Below are 17154 nucleotides of genomic sequence, written 5' to 3'. Positions count from 1 at the left end.
CTGCCCGCGTCCCACACGCGGCTCATTGGCTGCGGCGGGCAGCGCTCCGACGCCTGATTGGCCGGCGCGGAGCCCGCTCTCGCCGCGCGCGGCTCCTCCCCCTTCCCCTCAGAGTCGGTGCCGCCATTTTCTCCCAGAATCGGTAGCGCCGTATCTCCTCAAAAGGTGGTGCCGCCGTGTCCCCTCAGTGTCGGTGTCGCCATATCCCCTCAGAATCGGTACCGCCGTGTCCCCTCCCGGTCCCTTCCCTCCCCTCACGGCTCTCCCGCCGCTGAGCACTGAGAGACCGAAGCGCATCCGGCGGGGAGGGAGCGCAGCAGCCCTTGTACGGCTACTCCAGAATCACAGAATATCCTGAGCTGCGAGGGACCCACAAGGATCATTGAGTCCAACCCCTGGACCTGCAGAGACACCCCAACAATCCCACCCTGTGCCTGAGAGCATTGTCCAAACTCTGGCAGCTCCTTGAACTCTGCTTTGGGGCCGTGACCATTCCCTGGGGAGCCTGTTCAGTGCCCAACCACCCTCTGGGGGAAGAACTTTTCCTAATACCCACCTCAAACCTCCTCTGGCACATATTAAAACCTACCCGAAAGTTTTCAGCCTGAAGGCGCGCGCTACAGGAGCGGAGGTAAACACAGGCACCTACCTGCCACACAGGTACATGTTACTTGTGCAAGGGGCTCTGCTTCTTCCTTTAAACACATATGTATAGAGGTTGGAATAGAGTGTGTAAAACATCACTCAGCTGCCTACAACGAACCTCCAACCGCATGCGATGGTTTAGAGCATCTAAAGCCAAGACGAGGAGTGCCTTAGTCCCTTTCATGTAAGTGACCACTCTGGCAACACATCAGGGCAAGAGGACATTTAATACTAAAATAACATATTTTTGATGATCCAAGCTGCCTCCTGTTGTGATGGAGACTTTGTGCTGTGAAGGATTCTTCCAGGGAAAGCTACTTTGTGGGTTACCTCTGTGTTCACCATAAATAAAAGCGGAGAATTAATCCAGTTAGGAACAGCCTTCAGATTTCTCCTGATGGGAGGCTGTCTCTGTACTCCCCAATTGCACCTGGCCATTAAAATGTCAAAATTTGGAGGTGCAGGTGCACCCTGCCACTAAAAATGTTGATATCTGGAGGTGTATGTGCAGCCTGCCATTAAAAATGTTGATGTTTGGAGGTATGTCTCACACCAGTGCCCTCAGCCACACAAGCCCCTGAATTTGTACATTTCCCAACCAGTGCTGCTCATGTTTGGTGTGATCCTGCAGCAACGTGTTGAAAAGGAAAACGAGCTGTTACACCCGTATCACCCAAAAAGTCTGTATTTTCCAAGAGAATTTGTACTGGTAACAACAGCATGGACAGACCACTCCATAAAAACTACCCAAACAAGTGACATTTTATTGGCGAGTTCTGCTCATAATGAATTTCCTTTTCCACGCTCACATCTCCTAACAGAGCAATTGGGGAAAAAAAAACCAAACCAAAACAAAAACATTTTGGGTAACATTCCATTTGCAAACGATAAAAGCCATTTAACATTTGAAAATAAAACAGAGGGTAGCAAATTGAAACAGAAGCTATAGGAAAACCTATCCTGGTTCCCCCAGGAGCTGTTCCTCGCCCGGCTGCCGCCACCTCGGTCCCGCTCTCAGGGTACCAAGGTGCTCTCATTTGGAGCTCAAATAAAAGGATTGGGACATGTGCTATTCTTACCATTCAAAGCCCTGTTGTTGTACATTCTTCACAGAAAAACATAGAACAGTTTGCAGTAAACCAACCAGTTCTTTTTCTTCCCTTATTCTAACGCTAAGTCATACTGGAAGTCAGGGGAGAGGGGTGGAAAATGTGGCTTCAACATTCACCTACTTTATCACACACAAAGGTTTCTACTAAGAGCATATCCAGGTTGAAATACACATCTGATTTCCGTCATGAGGTTAATGCTTATGGGGTGCGAGATGAAATCTACTTCGAAATGATAAACACATCCCTTTTTGATGAACAAAGTGTTGTTTTTTGCCTTTTGGACCAAGACTTGGTTGCTGGGTTGTTTCTCCTGAACCTTGCCAGGAGAGGCGGCTTTCACTGCTGCCACAAATGAAAAGATGACTGGTGGCAATCACGCACCTTACCATTGGTAAGGTGTTGTATTTAGCACGTTTGTTTGCGTTCTGAAAATCCCTTAGCTTGTTTTTTAGGCCCCGGAGGCTTTGTACACCAGAAATTACACAAGTCAAGCACAGCAAATTGTAAATTGGTATCCACAGCCATTTTGAGGTATTCCACAAGAAACCTGGCTCTGCACCTGAATGTTCCTCTCAAAAACAATTTAAAAAAAAATGAACCCAAAGCCCTAACTGGAGTGGAAATTTAATTTTAAAAGATTCCTTCCATCCCCATGTTTCACCACATTTCATCAACAAGGACATACTTAATTTGCCAGGGGCACAAAAAAAAAGCCTTCTTCATCCTTTTCCTGGAATAATAATTTCAGTACTTCATTCCTAGATTTCCTTGTGCACTTGGAAGAGATGAAGACGAGGGTGTTGTTTTCTAGCCAAACCAGAGAAACACATTCAGACAGTGGTTTTGGTTTATTTAATTTGTGAAGGTGCTCGAGGAAGATACCAGCGATCCCCTTGCGTTGAGAATAGCAGCGGTTCCTACTCTAACCTCCCATCTGCGAGGAAGAGGCTGAGGAAAGACCTGGATCGCAGGGTCTGAAGACCAAGTTAGGAAGAAATGTGATCTCCTGGGTCTAGATTTGGCTTGGTAGAACCTCTTGAGGCAGTCAAGGTTGCTCCCATGGAACAGCAGATGCTGCTTCACCACGTGAGCAGATCCCAAAGGGACTGGCTTTCCTGTTAGGGCTGATGTGGGATGGGCAGCTTTATTCCTCAGGCAGCTGCTGCTCTCCTTTGAGTAGTACATTCAGAATGAGTTCCAATAAACCAGAGCTGTAGTGCCAGTCGTGTGCCATCTCTACACACACAAGAATTGCCTGCAACATCTTAATTGGTTACTCTGCTCTGCATGAGAAGTGGAAAACCTTCGCAATGATCTCAGAAGGAAATAACTCGCTACTTCTGTAGTTGTAGAAAACCCATAGGCAGTAATATTTTCTAAAGTGCTTCTTTACTTATCAGTTGCTCTTTTAAAAATCAGACTTGTATTTTGTAGCGGCATCGTTTTCTATTAGGTCACGGACCAGTAGATAGTTTCTGATGTAAAAAACCCATTACATACTTTGTTTAAGCAAATGACACTTGCTTTGATAAATGCACCAAAGAGAGTGATCTGAGTGCAAACCCCACCATTTCTGAAAACACGGCCTTATGCTGGTTTAGTAATGCAACCTTACATCCTTTAAAAGTCATTTACTTCAACTCCAAGAGTAGGGATTAAATAATACAAATAAAAATTGAAGATGCAATGAAGCTATTGCCTATTTACCCTGAAATAAAAGAGTCTCACGATTCTACTGGTGCAAAAATCCCTCCAAACACATTTGTTTTATTGGCAAAGTCATTTAAGGTCACTTTTGCTTCCAAGACCATCTTCTTCCATGGTTTCCACTGAAGGAGTTTTGCTTTGTAATGGCTTGTGGTTCCACAGTGATTTGTAAATGAAAAACCTACTATGAATAACTCTACTGTAGTCACTAAATTACAGATACTGTCATGAGCAAAGTCCCAAACTTACAGTGTTTGTTTTAAAATTTTCAGCAAGACACAAAATTCCAGTCAAAGTGTTTTCTTTGAGTGCCATTTTAAATGGCAATAAATGGCTGCTGTGCCCTCTGGATGGAGAATTCCATGTGCTTCTTATGTATTGTACTTCGAATGTCCCCAGAGCTCGGTGTGGAAGGGCTCCTGCGGGCACAGCCACTTGGATCAGCTCCTCCTATGGATGTAGTGCAGCAGGCTTGGATCTGCGCAGGGAGACCCTGGCTGGGAGGCACGGAGCAGATGTTGGGGTGGCCTGATCTCAGAAGGCAATGACACGAAGTGTCCCGGGCAGCAGGACACAGAAGCAGCTGCGACATCGTTCCGGTTCCAAGTAGTGGTGGTTCCCGTGGGAGGGGGTGGCTATTGCTGGGACAGCAGAGCGCTCCGGTTGGCCTTCATCTTCTCCAGCCGCTTCACCAGGTGGCCATTGCTGACCTCCAGCTCTTCGGTTTTATCCAGTGCTGAACGAAGCTGAAGGAAGGAAGGAAGCAGAAAAAAACCCTGTAACTGTCACCGTGTTATCCCTTTCCAAAGGCAAAGCAAGCAAGTTACCAACTCTAACTGACCATATCAACTTGGAGCATAAAGCAGTTGGAAATTCCTTTAGCAGAGTTAAACTGCTTTGAAGGTCACACACACACACAGGTATTTAAGCACACTACCAAGAACCCAGGGTCTTTACAGAAAGTTGAACAAAGAAGGCCAAGTTAAGAAGAAATGTGGTCTCCCAAGCCTGGATTTGAATGTGTCCAACGGAGGGTGACAAGGCTGGTGAAAGGCTTGGAACACAAGCCCTACAGAGGAATGACTGAGGGAGCTGGGGTTGTTTAGCCTGGAGAAAAGAAGACTCAGAGGTGACCTTATCACTCTCTACAACTCCCTGAAAGGTGGTTGTAGTCAGGTGGGGATTGGTCTCTTTTTCCAGGAAACAACTGACAGAACAAGAGGACAGAGTCTCAAAGCTGCGCCAAGGGAAATTTAGGCTGGATGTCAGGAAGAGTTTTTTTCACTGAAAGAGTGATAAAGCTTTGGCATCATCTGCCTGGGGAGGTAGTGGAGTCACTGTCCCTGGATGTGTTTAAAAAAAACCTGGATGTGGCACTCTGTGCCACGGTTTAGTTGAGGTGTTAGGGCATGGGTTGAACTCGGTGACCTTGAAGGTCTCTTCCAACCCAGTCATTCTGTCATTCTGTGATTTGGCTTGATAGAAGCATGTGTTTTGAGGCAGTCAGCATGAACAGAAGGCTACTCCTGTGGAACAGGAGATGCTGCTTCACAGAATTTCCCTCAATCCAGAGGCACGAGGCTCTGGGTGATGTACACCTGTCTCACTGCTCAGCTTTTATGTTTCTGGTTCCCAGAACTATATCCACAGCTGTGACTTGGAGCCTCAGTTTCCTGTAAAACCCACCACGGGGTTAGGGTAGGGAAAGAGAGGTGGACTGCACAGAGCAATATTTACAGGCAGCAAAGCACAAGGAGTATTTAGAGCAAGCAAGGAGCCACACTGAATAAGAAAAAAAGAAATGCCTCAGGAGGCAGTGTGAGAGAAGCTGATAAAGGTATTGAGGCTCTAAGAGACACAGGCATGGACAGAGTCTGCGGACAGCCACACTACCCCAAACAGGCGTGAACAGATTGGCAGAGCAAGAAAAACAGGATCACAAAGAACAACTCGCATCCCTTTAGCAAGTCACTTCAGGAAGGAATAGTGAAAAGGCAGTGGGAGCTCACAGCCATGACTGTTACTCCAGTTTGAGTGCTGCAAGTTTGGTTGCACTTTTAGAAGGAGTAACTAAAGCAATAAAAAAAATTAGATGCTTTTTCCTTGCTGTGCCAAGAAGGGTGGTTCCTCCTCTAGAACACCCCGGAGAGGCAGGTTTCCCCACATGGAGCGAGCTGACCTGTGACAGCTTGCAGGTGGAGTTACCTCTCTCTGCAGTTTGCGTTTCTCTGCCTTCAGTTCGTCTTCTACTCGCTCAGCATTTTCAGCAGCAGTTTTGTATCGGGCTACCTGGCCTTCCAGTCGTATTACCTGAGGGGAAGGCAAAGGCTGGGATTAGAAGCTGTACCAAGAAGTTACTCTGAAGCTTTACTCTTCCACAAGTACTCAAGGAATAACCAGAGAGATGCTGACTCCTCTTTGATAAAACAAAGGCACATTTTCAGGGAATAAAAACCATACACCAAGGAAGCCTGGCAACAGTAACTTACTCCCGGCCGTTTACACATATCCCTATCTAATATGCTTCCAGCAACAAAAAATACAGTCCACTGACTAAATTTCTCTTAGCAAGAGCATTGCTGATGCACTCTGGACAAGAGCAAACAATCAAAATGGAACAGCTGTGTATAAAACCCATCTCTACCACATCACATGCTGGGACCCATTTAAAACTTGCTGATAGCTAGGCATAAGGAAGTGTTCTGCAGAGTTCATCAGGTACTTCTGTCTTTGAACATTCTTCCTTCAGTACAGAGGAGTAATATATTCCTTCTTCCCCATACATAAATGTCATCGTAGCCCTCATGCTCCAACACTCCCATGTCTCTTTTTAAGAGAAAAATCACAATTTCATTTATAATTTATCAAAATACACTTTGTATTCTCACCATGCCTGAACAAACAGAACAAGCCAAAAACTTACATTCTGCTCCAATGCTGTTATCTCTTGCTCAGACTTTGCTAGTTTAAATTTGAGATCACTGATCTGTCTGTTGGCATCTCCTAAAAGAATTGCAGATTTATCAGAGATGGCAGAACAAGTGTGAACAGTTTCTAACAAGTCTGTCATAAAATTTCCATGCATCAGGGATCTCCATGGGGCAGCAGGAGAGTAGTTCTCTCAGTAAGTGCCCAGCAGAGAGGCACCATTCCCAGTCCTGCCTGATTCCCTGACAACCACTCTGAAGGCAGATTAATCTGAACTCACCCCAGCTCTCCTGAGGAGCAATAACAGAGATGTCCAACTGCAATCTTAAACAAAGGCTCCTAATTCCCTCACCTCTGTAGAGGTGCATGGCTGCTCCCAGGCTGAAGCTCCCTTGGAACCGAAGGCTCATTCTTACTCAGAGCCATGTGGTTATTATTGTACGGATACATTTTCTCACTCACATGCAGGGCACGAAATTCTCTTAAAATCAAAATACAGCTCACTTTGGAGGTCAATCATGTGCACATCTGTCCCGTTTTCCAGAACTTCATCTTCTGACTGGGTATTTTCCATCTTGCCATTCCTTTGCTTTTCTTCCAGTTGTCCCTTCAATTTTTTGATCTGAAGGACACAAAACAGTTACTAAAATCACTAAGGGAAATTATCGCTCAAATTCACTCCAGTATTATAAAACTATTATAATACATAATATATAATAAATTATTATATTATAAAAATATAATAGAAATAACATATCTAAGTAATTATATATGTTTTAAACCTAAATTGAAAAAACCCTTTTGTTACAAAATAACATCCTAGAAACTCTTTTGGCAAATGATTCGTGGTATTTTACACATCAGTGCTTATGTACAAGTTCAGGACCAAAACAATGAGTGAAAGATGACTGGTTTATTAGAAAAGCCATAAATCTTCTGCAGGCACATTGATGTAAAACATTCTTAAGAACTCCCAAAGCTGTGTTTGGTTGTGTGCAAGTCTCAAGGCCAAGGTCATTGAGCATAAATGAAAGCACAGAGTGTCCTGCAGGGCAACAGACCAGCTGAAGTTTTTTGAATAAGCTTTATAGCCACTATGGAATACCATGGTACCGGCAATAATTCCTTTAATTGCTCTTTACCCATCTGCAATTCCTCCAACATATTTTTCCAAATGGCGCATTACCCACAGACTCAGCAAAGGGGAGGGCTTACTCTTGGAAAGAAAATTTGCTTCTACAGTTTCTGAGCCATGCCTGTTTTTCCCTTGGGCTTGGCCAGTCTGAAGGGTTATTATTCAGAAATGGTCCTGCAGAGGAAGTTTCAGGTGGCCGAGGACACTGAACGTGACAGCTTGGTGCATGCACACTGTGTTGTATCTTCCATGTATCCTGAGCTAACCCACAGGAGGAATGTTTTGGAGGAAGAATAGAGTGGCCAGCAAGGCAGCTGGAGCAACCAGACAGCAGCACTGCTGCTCTACCCCTTGTGTTGGGGGTTATTTTCATTTTCTTAATCCTTTGCTGTTGTTATTAATGATTTGGTAAGAGAATTTCACTTCCCCTGTGCTTACCTGGTCTAGCAAGGACTCCCGTTCATCAATGAGCTTTTTCAGCCTGTCTGGAAGAGAAAAGGGAGAGTTCAGCGCTGATTGATGGCGCGGCAATCAGGGAGCGCATCTGAGACACGTGACTGAACCGTTAAGGTTAGTGATCTACTGATGGGGGGAGTTAGGGCACGTACCACAGGACACGAGGCCCAGACAGGGCTGGCAGGGGGCTGCAGCCAGGGGAGTTATGTCATTCTCACAGAACATGCTTGTCCCGCCAGTAGCAGCAGCCAGCTGCATGCAAAGAGGCTAATCTTCTACGTTAGGTTAGCATGCAAGAACTCTAGGGTCAAGCACAACTGCAACACAAAATCTCACAAATCTTGACAGTTTAATACAATGACAATACTGTAAACACCTATAATCACAGCTAAGCACATTCTCAGCACTTTAACTCTTCCCCAGTGACATTTCATCTCCAATATTATGACCAGAAAAACATTTGCCCATTAAATTATTTGTGTTTCGAACGCAGCAGTCTGGTAAAACTCTCTTTTCTCTTCATTGTCAATTCTCCAGGTCAAGCATCAAGAGGCAATGGACAATCTGCACCAACTTCTGTGCTACACGTGGACTTGGAAGTGCTACAGATCAGCACATGGGTATGTGCAGCCTTCATTAATAAAGTGCACTCTACAGAATGAGACAACTGGAAAAGACAACTACAACCAAGTAATTTTTTCCTTCCCCATTAAGGGCTGCAAAACGTGAAAGCATTTTAGCAGGTGTTCACACATGTTTTTACCACCCAAATGACCTCATGAATTAGCAAGCTCAGTTTTTTCAGGTACACCTCAGGCAGGAGTACACTGGAACATCACATTCAAATACACTCATTAGAAGAGGATCTGTTGACCTCAGCTGGGTCTCACTGCAGGTTTATTCAGCTGTCCTCCCTTGCCAGCAGTGCAGAGCCCTGGCTGTTCAGAGCTCAACTCCACAGCTGAGGTCTGGCCTGCTGATTAAATGGTTAAAATCCAAAGGTCACTCAAGAAAAAGATTTGTTTGTAAACTTTAGGAAAGCAAGATAAATGACACATAAGAGCCTGGTGGGCTTTTATCAGGTAAATTCTGTTGAAAGGCAAACTTAAATATTTTTGAAGAGCTTTAAAAATACCATTTCTTCTTTGCTGACAACTCCTGAACGGGCCAAAGTCTTGTGGTTCTCCCTTTTTTCTTGTTAGCACATGCACTTAAAGGGAATCAAGAGTCTGTATTGAACCAAATCACAGGGAAAACTGGTTTCCCAGTGGAAGTCCCTCTGTACAGCAGACATGTAGAGTCCATTAACGTGGTATGTCATTCCCCTCCTGGGTACACACGCTCCCATACAGTCCCATTCCAGAGCGTGGAATAAAACCTTTACCTTGGCTTCTGATGCAATACCCAAATACAGATCTTAGCGTGACATCCCAGGTCAGCAGATCTATGGATTAATTTTGAACCTCCTGAAGTCCTATTCTTTTGTTGTTTTTCATCCATTTGTAACACACCCAACATTGTTACACCTGAGCACTGATACGAAAAAAACCAAAAAAACCCAAACCACTTTTTTTGTAAATACCACCCGTAACCAAAATGTACAAGTATAAACCCCTTCAAAACAGTAAAACAATTTCACAGATCTGTATGGGAAGGAAATAAAACTTAAGAAAGAAATTCTGCAAAAGATGAAGGATATGGAAGAAAAATAAAGGTCAATGAAGAAAGCAAGAACAGCAAACAGGTTGGAGATGCATGGACTCAAGAGATTGTGTTGGGATTCACAAGTCAGCAAAGACTGAGAAATGGATTTCCAAGGACTGGAAAGAGAATGAGGACTGGTGCAGCAGGAAACCTTTAGGCCACTACAAAATTAGCCCAAACTGACTGACTGCAAAGGGGCCCAGTAACACACTTTGATCCTGAAAATAGTTTAGTTGTGACTTTCACTAACACAACCACTGCTTTGGGGTGAAATCTGCCTGCCTGAAGAAAGGACACTTCTTCCAGCTTCCAGTGAGGAAGCACACCGGCCTTCCCAAACCCCTTTCCCTGCAAAAAGGATGCATTTTGGGATGAACCTTCAAGTCTGATCTCACCCTCAGTTCTCTCTGCCCTCATTATGGACATCTGTGCACCCCATTGGGACATGCTGACAGCAAGACTTACCAGATCAGGGAAAAATTAATTTGCTAAAAAATTGCCATTCACATAGAGAAGTTTTCTGCCTGTAGAGATGAGGGTCTCTTGGGTTTCACTTATCTTAAATCCCCACATTAACACAGAAAACTTACTCTGCAGGGTCACCTTAATTTTGCATTTAGGAGACCTTTTTCCAACAAATCAAGGATCTGAGGACCTTGAGAACAGGTGAGCAGAAAAGAACAATCTACTCAATCAGGACAGGAAGCAGCTAATTAAAATTCTCATCTGTAACAATCATTAGCCTTATTCCACATACAAAGATACTACAGTGAATAATTAGAGTGTGACATTCACCTCACTTAACTTTGGAAATGTGATTCCAGGGTACTCACTGCACCAGTTCATGGCCTACACATGCCAAGGAGTTTAACAGAGGACTGAGGAGGAGATGGGGCCTGTGAGGGAGCAGGACACAGAGGGGTGAGGATGGTGCTGACCACTGTCTTCTGCCATGGTTTCTAAGTCCAGTGACTGTTCCCACTGCCTTGGCATTGCAGGTGACTCAAGGCATTGCTTACTCAGAGGTTGCTCCAGTGGCACCAAACATTCCCAAATCAGCCACAGACCCTCTTTCCACTTGGAGGGGAGCATGGGATGGGAAGCAGCTGGTTTTACCTGGCTGATTTACATGATGTGTGGCCCAGGAAGAAACTAACCCTGATGTCAATGAAAGGGGTAAACTGCTCTTGGAGGATGAAAAGGCATCCCATGAAATCCCAGCCCCAAGCAGCTATTCAGAACAGCCTGCAACGATCCAACTCTCAGAGCAGGCTGGGCAGTACTCCTTCTCCAGATCTGTCCGTTTATTTTGGATGATGAGAAAATGCCTTCCTGTCTTTCTCAGAAGAGGGGCACTGCCAGGGACAGCACAGGATTTGGAAGACACCAGCTTGCAGTACAATTCTGAGGGGGACAGGAGGACTCTTCTTCTCTATAGTAAAGAAGATACTGACCAAGACCTTTTCACTGTTTTTTCCCCTTTTTTACCAAGTACGTTTCTTGAGATACTGCTTTTGAAAGCATTTCAGGCTAGCTCTGAATTCAGATATGCACAAACCTGGGCTACAGGATTTATGTGCCACTAGGTGATGACCAGAAAACCCAGTGAGCATTTGGGGTTATTCTGGAAGACAAAGGTTTCATCCTTGGGTCACATACTCATTTTCGACACTCCAGGATGGATTTCTGGCACACCAGCTACTCTGCACTGCCTCTCCACGTTCTTGCTCCCAGTTACACCGGGATTGGGATCAAAACCGGTACATGGACAGGTAAGATTGCAGGTGTTTCTGCTCCTGTGACTTGTCTTTAAGAAGGAATTCTCTTAAAAACGCTTTGTTTTCTGAAGTGGAAAAACTAGTTAAAATCAGAAATGAACTCATAAGAAACACAGGATATAATGGCATGTGCTGAATTTCACCCTGGTAGATCCATCCACAGTACAGGTGAAGCCTGGTAAGAACACTTAATCATCTATTTAAGTCTATTTAACAGTTAAAACCCACTTCCAACATTAAACCATATATTACTGTTGAGAGTATAGCAGAGCCAAATCTTTAAATAAACACTGCTACATGCTAATAAGAAATGCTTATAAGATCTATGACTTTTTGGATTAGCATTTAGTGTAACCCCTTAGGAACAGCTGCCAATACTTACAGAAACCATGGTGGATCTGCTGTTAAGTTGGAGAGAAGCCACAAGAAAGGAGTTACAGGGTTACAGACCTGTTAGTGCTCTACAGTTAAGGTGCCATCACATATTCAAGGTGCTCAAACCCCGAAGCTGCCCAGTCCTAGGGAGATGGCTCTTGTAGCTACGTAGCACAAGGCAATAAATTGAACAAAAGCTGCAGAAAAATGGTGTTGAAATGATACAGGTTTAATTAACTACTTATGCAGGTTTAGAAACAGTGCTCTGGACAGGTACTTTAAAGTATAAAATATGTTTATTTAAATTATATACAGCAGTACATTTTGATATACATCTTCAAATTTTGCAGTCTGTCTGTGCTCTGACAACTTTGTAACATCAACACAAATACAGCCTTCCACAGCCCACACCCCCCATCGATTTACATTCCCTTGGGACATTCATTGCTTAACACTTTAAATGAATATTTATATATGCAAAACAACCTCTTCCTCCCAAGCACTAGCAGAGCTGCAAGAAGAAATACAGCAAGGGAGTCCAAGAGCCCAATTTATGCCAGCAATTCAAAGCAATCCAGCTTTTCCAAAAGGCACAGGGGGGCTAGCACACAAAACAACAGTCGTCTTTGGTCTGATATCCAGCAAGAGTTAAGACATGCCAAGTTACCTTCTTTCCAGAAGGGAAGAGGTAAGACTTGTTTCAGAGATAAAAACATTCTTTCAGAATCAGAATTTGCAAAAAAATATAATGCAGTAAGAAAATGCAATTTTAAGCAAAAATCTTCTTGGAAAAATAGGTATTTTATATATTCATATGTAGACAGTACTTGATAGCAAACTTAAGCACACATTACAGTGTGTATTGACACTTTCTCTGGAAAAAATAAAAACCCCATGTGAGACATGGTGTAAAAGGCCTATTGTGGTGCAAAGTGCCTAGATGAAGTAAACATGTATATATTTATTCCTTTCAGCAAACGAAGACCTGTATGTTGCACTTTCTCCAAACTGCATATTGCTCTTCCAAAGTGCTCAGACTAAGCAGATTCACAGTGATCTAACTATATTTTGGAATATGACCATATAAGAAGTAACACAAAGTGGAATGAAAATATCTTTTTTTTTTCATATTAAAAAAAAAGATTCGTTCATAGGCTTTAATCATTCTGAAAGAAGTTTCACCATCACTGTGGCTGATTTGCTGAGTTCCTTCATGAAGTGTTAATGCACTTGCTATAGATCTAAGTACAAGCAAGCATAATGTGCATAAGTTCACAAAGGCCAAATGTACATTCAAGATATTGATCAACGAGGCTAGAATAAAAAAAATCCTATAGAAATTCCCCAGGAGCAGCTATCCACACTAGAGGTACTTTAATTGCATGATAGTTTGAACAGGCAATTTGTGAAGCTTCCTCAGTAGGTGATAAGCTTTCAACCTGAGACACAGCAAAACCAAACCCAGTCATGATTTCTCGTGGCTGGGTACGACAGTGAATAACTTAATACTTGCATCATTACCACATACACATTTTTATGCTGAGTTACCTACAAAGAAAAAGCTCTGAGAGTATTCCAAGGTCTGATGTCTTGTGCAAAGGGCATGTTTGTGTCCTGGGACTGGTCACAGGGCACGAACTCGTGTAGGTTTGAGATTCTGAACTCAGGAGATTGTACAGTCATCTCTGGATCTACCCTTACTCTTTCTACCAGCCTGCAAATCCTCCCTGCTTTCAGCCCTCTTAATGCCAGCACTTTGCAAATCCTGTTCCAAAACATCTTGATCCTGTAATTTCTCCACTTTACTAGAATCTGATACTTTGATTTCCTCTTCCTCCACATCAGCCTCCTTATCAGTTTTCCCCAACGCTTCCCCTTGTAAGCACCATGTTTCTTTGGGCTCATCTTTTTTATGCTGCAAGACTTCACCTTCGGTCAAGGCATCTTTGGTTTCCATTTTGTCTGTTCCCTCTCCCGCTTTGTCCGTGTGGGCAGTTTTTCCAACAGCACCATTTGCTCCATCACTCTCTTCTCCCTGTGTATCAGCTTTCTCTCCATCACATTTTTCATTAGATTCTAATATTTGATTTGACTCTTCATCAAAATCAAATGCATCACCATCATCTTCCAGGCTTTCCTCTGCTTGGTCCTCCAATTCCACTTGTTCACTAATGTTTTCACCCTGCACAGGCTTCTGTGCCAGGGAATTATTTGCACCTTCCTCCAATTTAACTTGTTCACTAACATTTTCATCTTGCACAGGCTTCTGTGCCAGGGAATTATTTGCACCTTCCTCCAATTTAACGTGTTCACTAACATTTTCATCTTGCACAGGCTTCTGTGCCAGGGAATTATTTGCACCTTCCTCCAATTTAACTTGTTCACTAACATTTTCATCTTGCACAAGCTTCTGTGCCAGGGAATTATTTGCACCTTCCTCAGAAGCAAATTCCCCACCAGGGTGGTCTGCAAGCTCTACCTCTTGCTCATTTTCTTTCCGTGTTTCTTTACTGGCTTTGCTTTCAGTAGTTACAGTAACACCTACAGCTGACTCCTCTTCAGATTCACCTTCTACCTGTTTAACCACCTTCTGCACTTCACCTTCTAAAGGAACATTTTTCTCTCCTTCTGTACCACCTGCTGTTTCTTCACTACACTGACTTGTTTGAATTTCTACCTTTGGATTCAAATCTTCTACACATTCGGTCCTACTTTCCTTTCCTTCCCCAGCCTCATCCCCTGTATCCAATTCTGACTCGTTAATTTTCTCATCTAAAGGACTCAGGTCTAAATAGGTTTCTGGAATGGTCACCTCTCTCACAAGCTCCGTGCCTGGCTGTGCCTGCTGCAGCTCACTTCCCTTTCCCTCAGGAATGCAGTCTCCTGCCTCCGCAGATGCCACACCTTGCTCGCCTGTTTCAGTAGAACCTGAACACTCCTCCAGCTCTTCCATTAATTCTTCCTTCTGTCCATCCTTCTCAGCTGTAGAACTTTCATCTTCAGTTTTACCTTCTGTACTTGGTTCCTCTGGTGATGCTGAAGGACTGTCCTCTGAAGAAGCTGGTTGGATGAATGCCTGATGTTCTCCACCTTCCTTTTCAAGTGACTCTGCTGGGACATCCCTTTCATGTGACTCTGTCCCCTCTAAACCCACAGACTCAGTCTCCCTTGGCTGACCCTGAACTGTGTTCTCAACCTCATCTTCTTCAGTTCTGTCACCTGCTGTTTTATCACTTCTTCCATCAGTGCAGACAACAAACTTTTCCTCATTTGCAACCTTGTTGTCAGCACTTTCTTCTGAGTGCTGGGGCTCCTCTGGAGTGGAACTCTCCACATTTCCCTCTTCCCTAAGCAAGCCTGCCACTGCTCCCTCAGGTAGCCCTGCCTGGTTAGAAACCAACTCACTGCTCTCACTTGTACTGTCAGATTCTTCATCCATTTCATTATCACTCAGGGCATGGCTGCTTTTAAGATCCTCTTGTTCTTCCTGCTTGAGTGTGGCTTCTCCCAGGTCCTGCTCTGTACCTGAGTCACAAAGCATTTCCTGAGGAGTCTCAAAAATCTGGTGGTCTTGCAGAGAGCCCAGCTCCGAGTTCTCGTCTGTCCTTGCACTCAAGTCATGGTGTTCAGCCTCTGTACTCTCAGGCTGCTGGACTGCTGTGCCCAGGGACTCTGTGACCTTTCTCAAGCCATCTGTGTCACTATCACTATTTGAAGAAGTGCTCCCTGACACACGTTCTGTGAGGCTTTGAGCTGGCTCTGCAAACCTACTCTCTGGTAACATCACTGTTGGCAGGGTGTCCCGTTCTTCAACCATTTGTTCTGCCTTTGCATTTTCAGCAGCATGCAATGTCTGTACTTCCTCAGACTCCTCTTTGTGTTCCTCATGCTCAGTATTCTGCAAGATTTCTCTTTTCCCCACATCCTCCAAAATCTCATTTTTCATCTCCACTTCATTGGCTTTGCCTAAAAGACCATTGAGAAAGTTGAGGGGGCCACACCACAGCGCATCTCCCCACTTAAAACCCGAAAGACAGAATGAGAAGAACAGGTTAATAAAAGATCAGCTTTTGCCAATTATGTGAGGCAAAGCAGCGATTGAATTAGTAAGGATCCAGGGGGTTTGATCAGTGAAACTCACCACCACCCTCTCAAAGCAAGAAGTCTCTGGTGCTGGCTTGTGTTTTTGTAAAGGAGGAGATTTATGCTCTTGGCTGTGGGAAGGACAGCTTTCGTAGAGGAGAACAACTGGCTGAAGCAGTGCAATTTAACAGCAATACTTGCAGATGTACCTCTAAGGACTGTTTTTCCTCAGCAATATTCTCTGCAACTTCAACCCTGATACCTCTCTATTCATGCAGGAGTCTGATGCCATTACAATGGAATACTGAAGGATTATTCAGTCATATTCTGCTTTTAAAATCTCCAACAGGCATCATCAGTGCACATGACAGACACTGAATGTAAAATCTGATTGGCAAGCAAATGGTTTGCCTGTTCAGACCTCCCAACACAGATCAAAGCTAAGGTAATCTGTGCCCCTTATTTCAGCCACCCAAAGGGGTGGGGACTTCTGTGGTTTTTTGAAGGTTATTTTTGTTGTAACAGTTTTCCTTCAATTTGTATTTACAAGCAACAGATATTAAAACAATAGTGTTTGTTGTTAGTTAGTTTTTGAGTCTACGCTGTACCTCTTCTGAAAAAAACCCACCAGAATTAGGAGATACGGAAAACACATTACATTTAAAAATACACCCTTACCTTGGTTTTTGGTGTTCCACATTGTTTCCACACAGAAACTGAGTGAGGAAGAAGCAGCCAAAAGCTCAAAGCAAGAGAACTTGCACTTGCAACAATTGGCTGCCTGCTGCTATTTATTAGTGTGTTCATTTAGATCAAAAATCCAACAAACTAGAAGTATTTCCTCCTTTCCTTACACTAGTACAATAGTTCTCTAAATGGCCATTCACCACATAGAAGAGGTTTTGCCAACCAGATTTCTCCTTCCTAATGCTATCCACATCAACTATATCCTTTGAATTTAAGTGTTAATGTAACGAGTAAAAACGCAGAAGTGTTAATTTTAACTGTTCAGTACCACAGGATACCAGGAGCAAAGAATTTATCCTTTGGTGTGCTTTGGCAGAGCCCAGCATTGCTGTTCAAGCAGACACAGTTCTCAGGGATAGAAATGAACCACATACAAGTTCTTTATAGAAACCTAAAACGCCTTTTCTTCCTGATTATTTAAGGTATGTGCTGCAAAATACTGAGCAACAGTAGGATTATCCTGGGACAATTTTCCTATTCGGGG

At 43.8% G+C, this 17154-nt stretch overlaps 1 protein-coding gene across 26 annotated transcripts in view; it reads right to left on the bottom strand.

The window, feature by feature from the left end:
- Positions 1–1382: 1382 nt before the first annotated feature.
- LRRFIP1 (LRR binding FLII interacting protein 1) overlaps positions 1383–17154 on the bottom strand; it is a 109395-nt gene continuing 93623 nt past the window's right edge. For 16 of the 26 annotated variants that reach the window (XM_032114431.1, XM_032114433.1, XM_032114436.1 and 13 more), the window contains one exon: positions 12115–15806. In XM_032114431.1, coding sequence (XP_031970322.1) covers positions 13504–15806 — 2303 coding nt within the window. In that variant the 3' untranslated portion in view covers positions 12115–13503. Of the gene's footprint in view, positions 4211–5669; positions 5775–6387; positions 6468–6896; positions 7015–7965; positions 12038–12114; positions 15807–17154 lie in introns of those variants that run through there. The other 10 variants (XM_032114458.1, XM_032114453.1, XM_032114455.1 and 7 more) reach the window with 4 other exon arrangements.

The sequence above is a fragment of the Corvus moneduloides genome, chromosome 7 (assembly GCF_009650955.1).
Source record: "Corvus moneduloides isolate bCorMon1 chromosome 7, bCorMon1.pri, whole genome shotgun sequence".
NCBI classification, from domain to species: Eukaryota; Metazoa; Chordata; class Aves; order Passeriformes; family Corvidae; genus Corvus; species Corvus moneduloides.
This window is presented reverse-complemented; position numbering and strand designations above follow the sequence as displayed.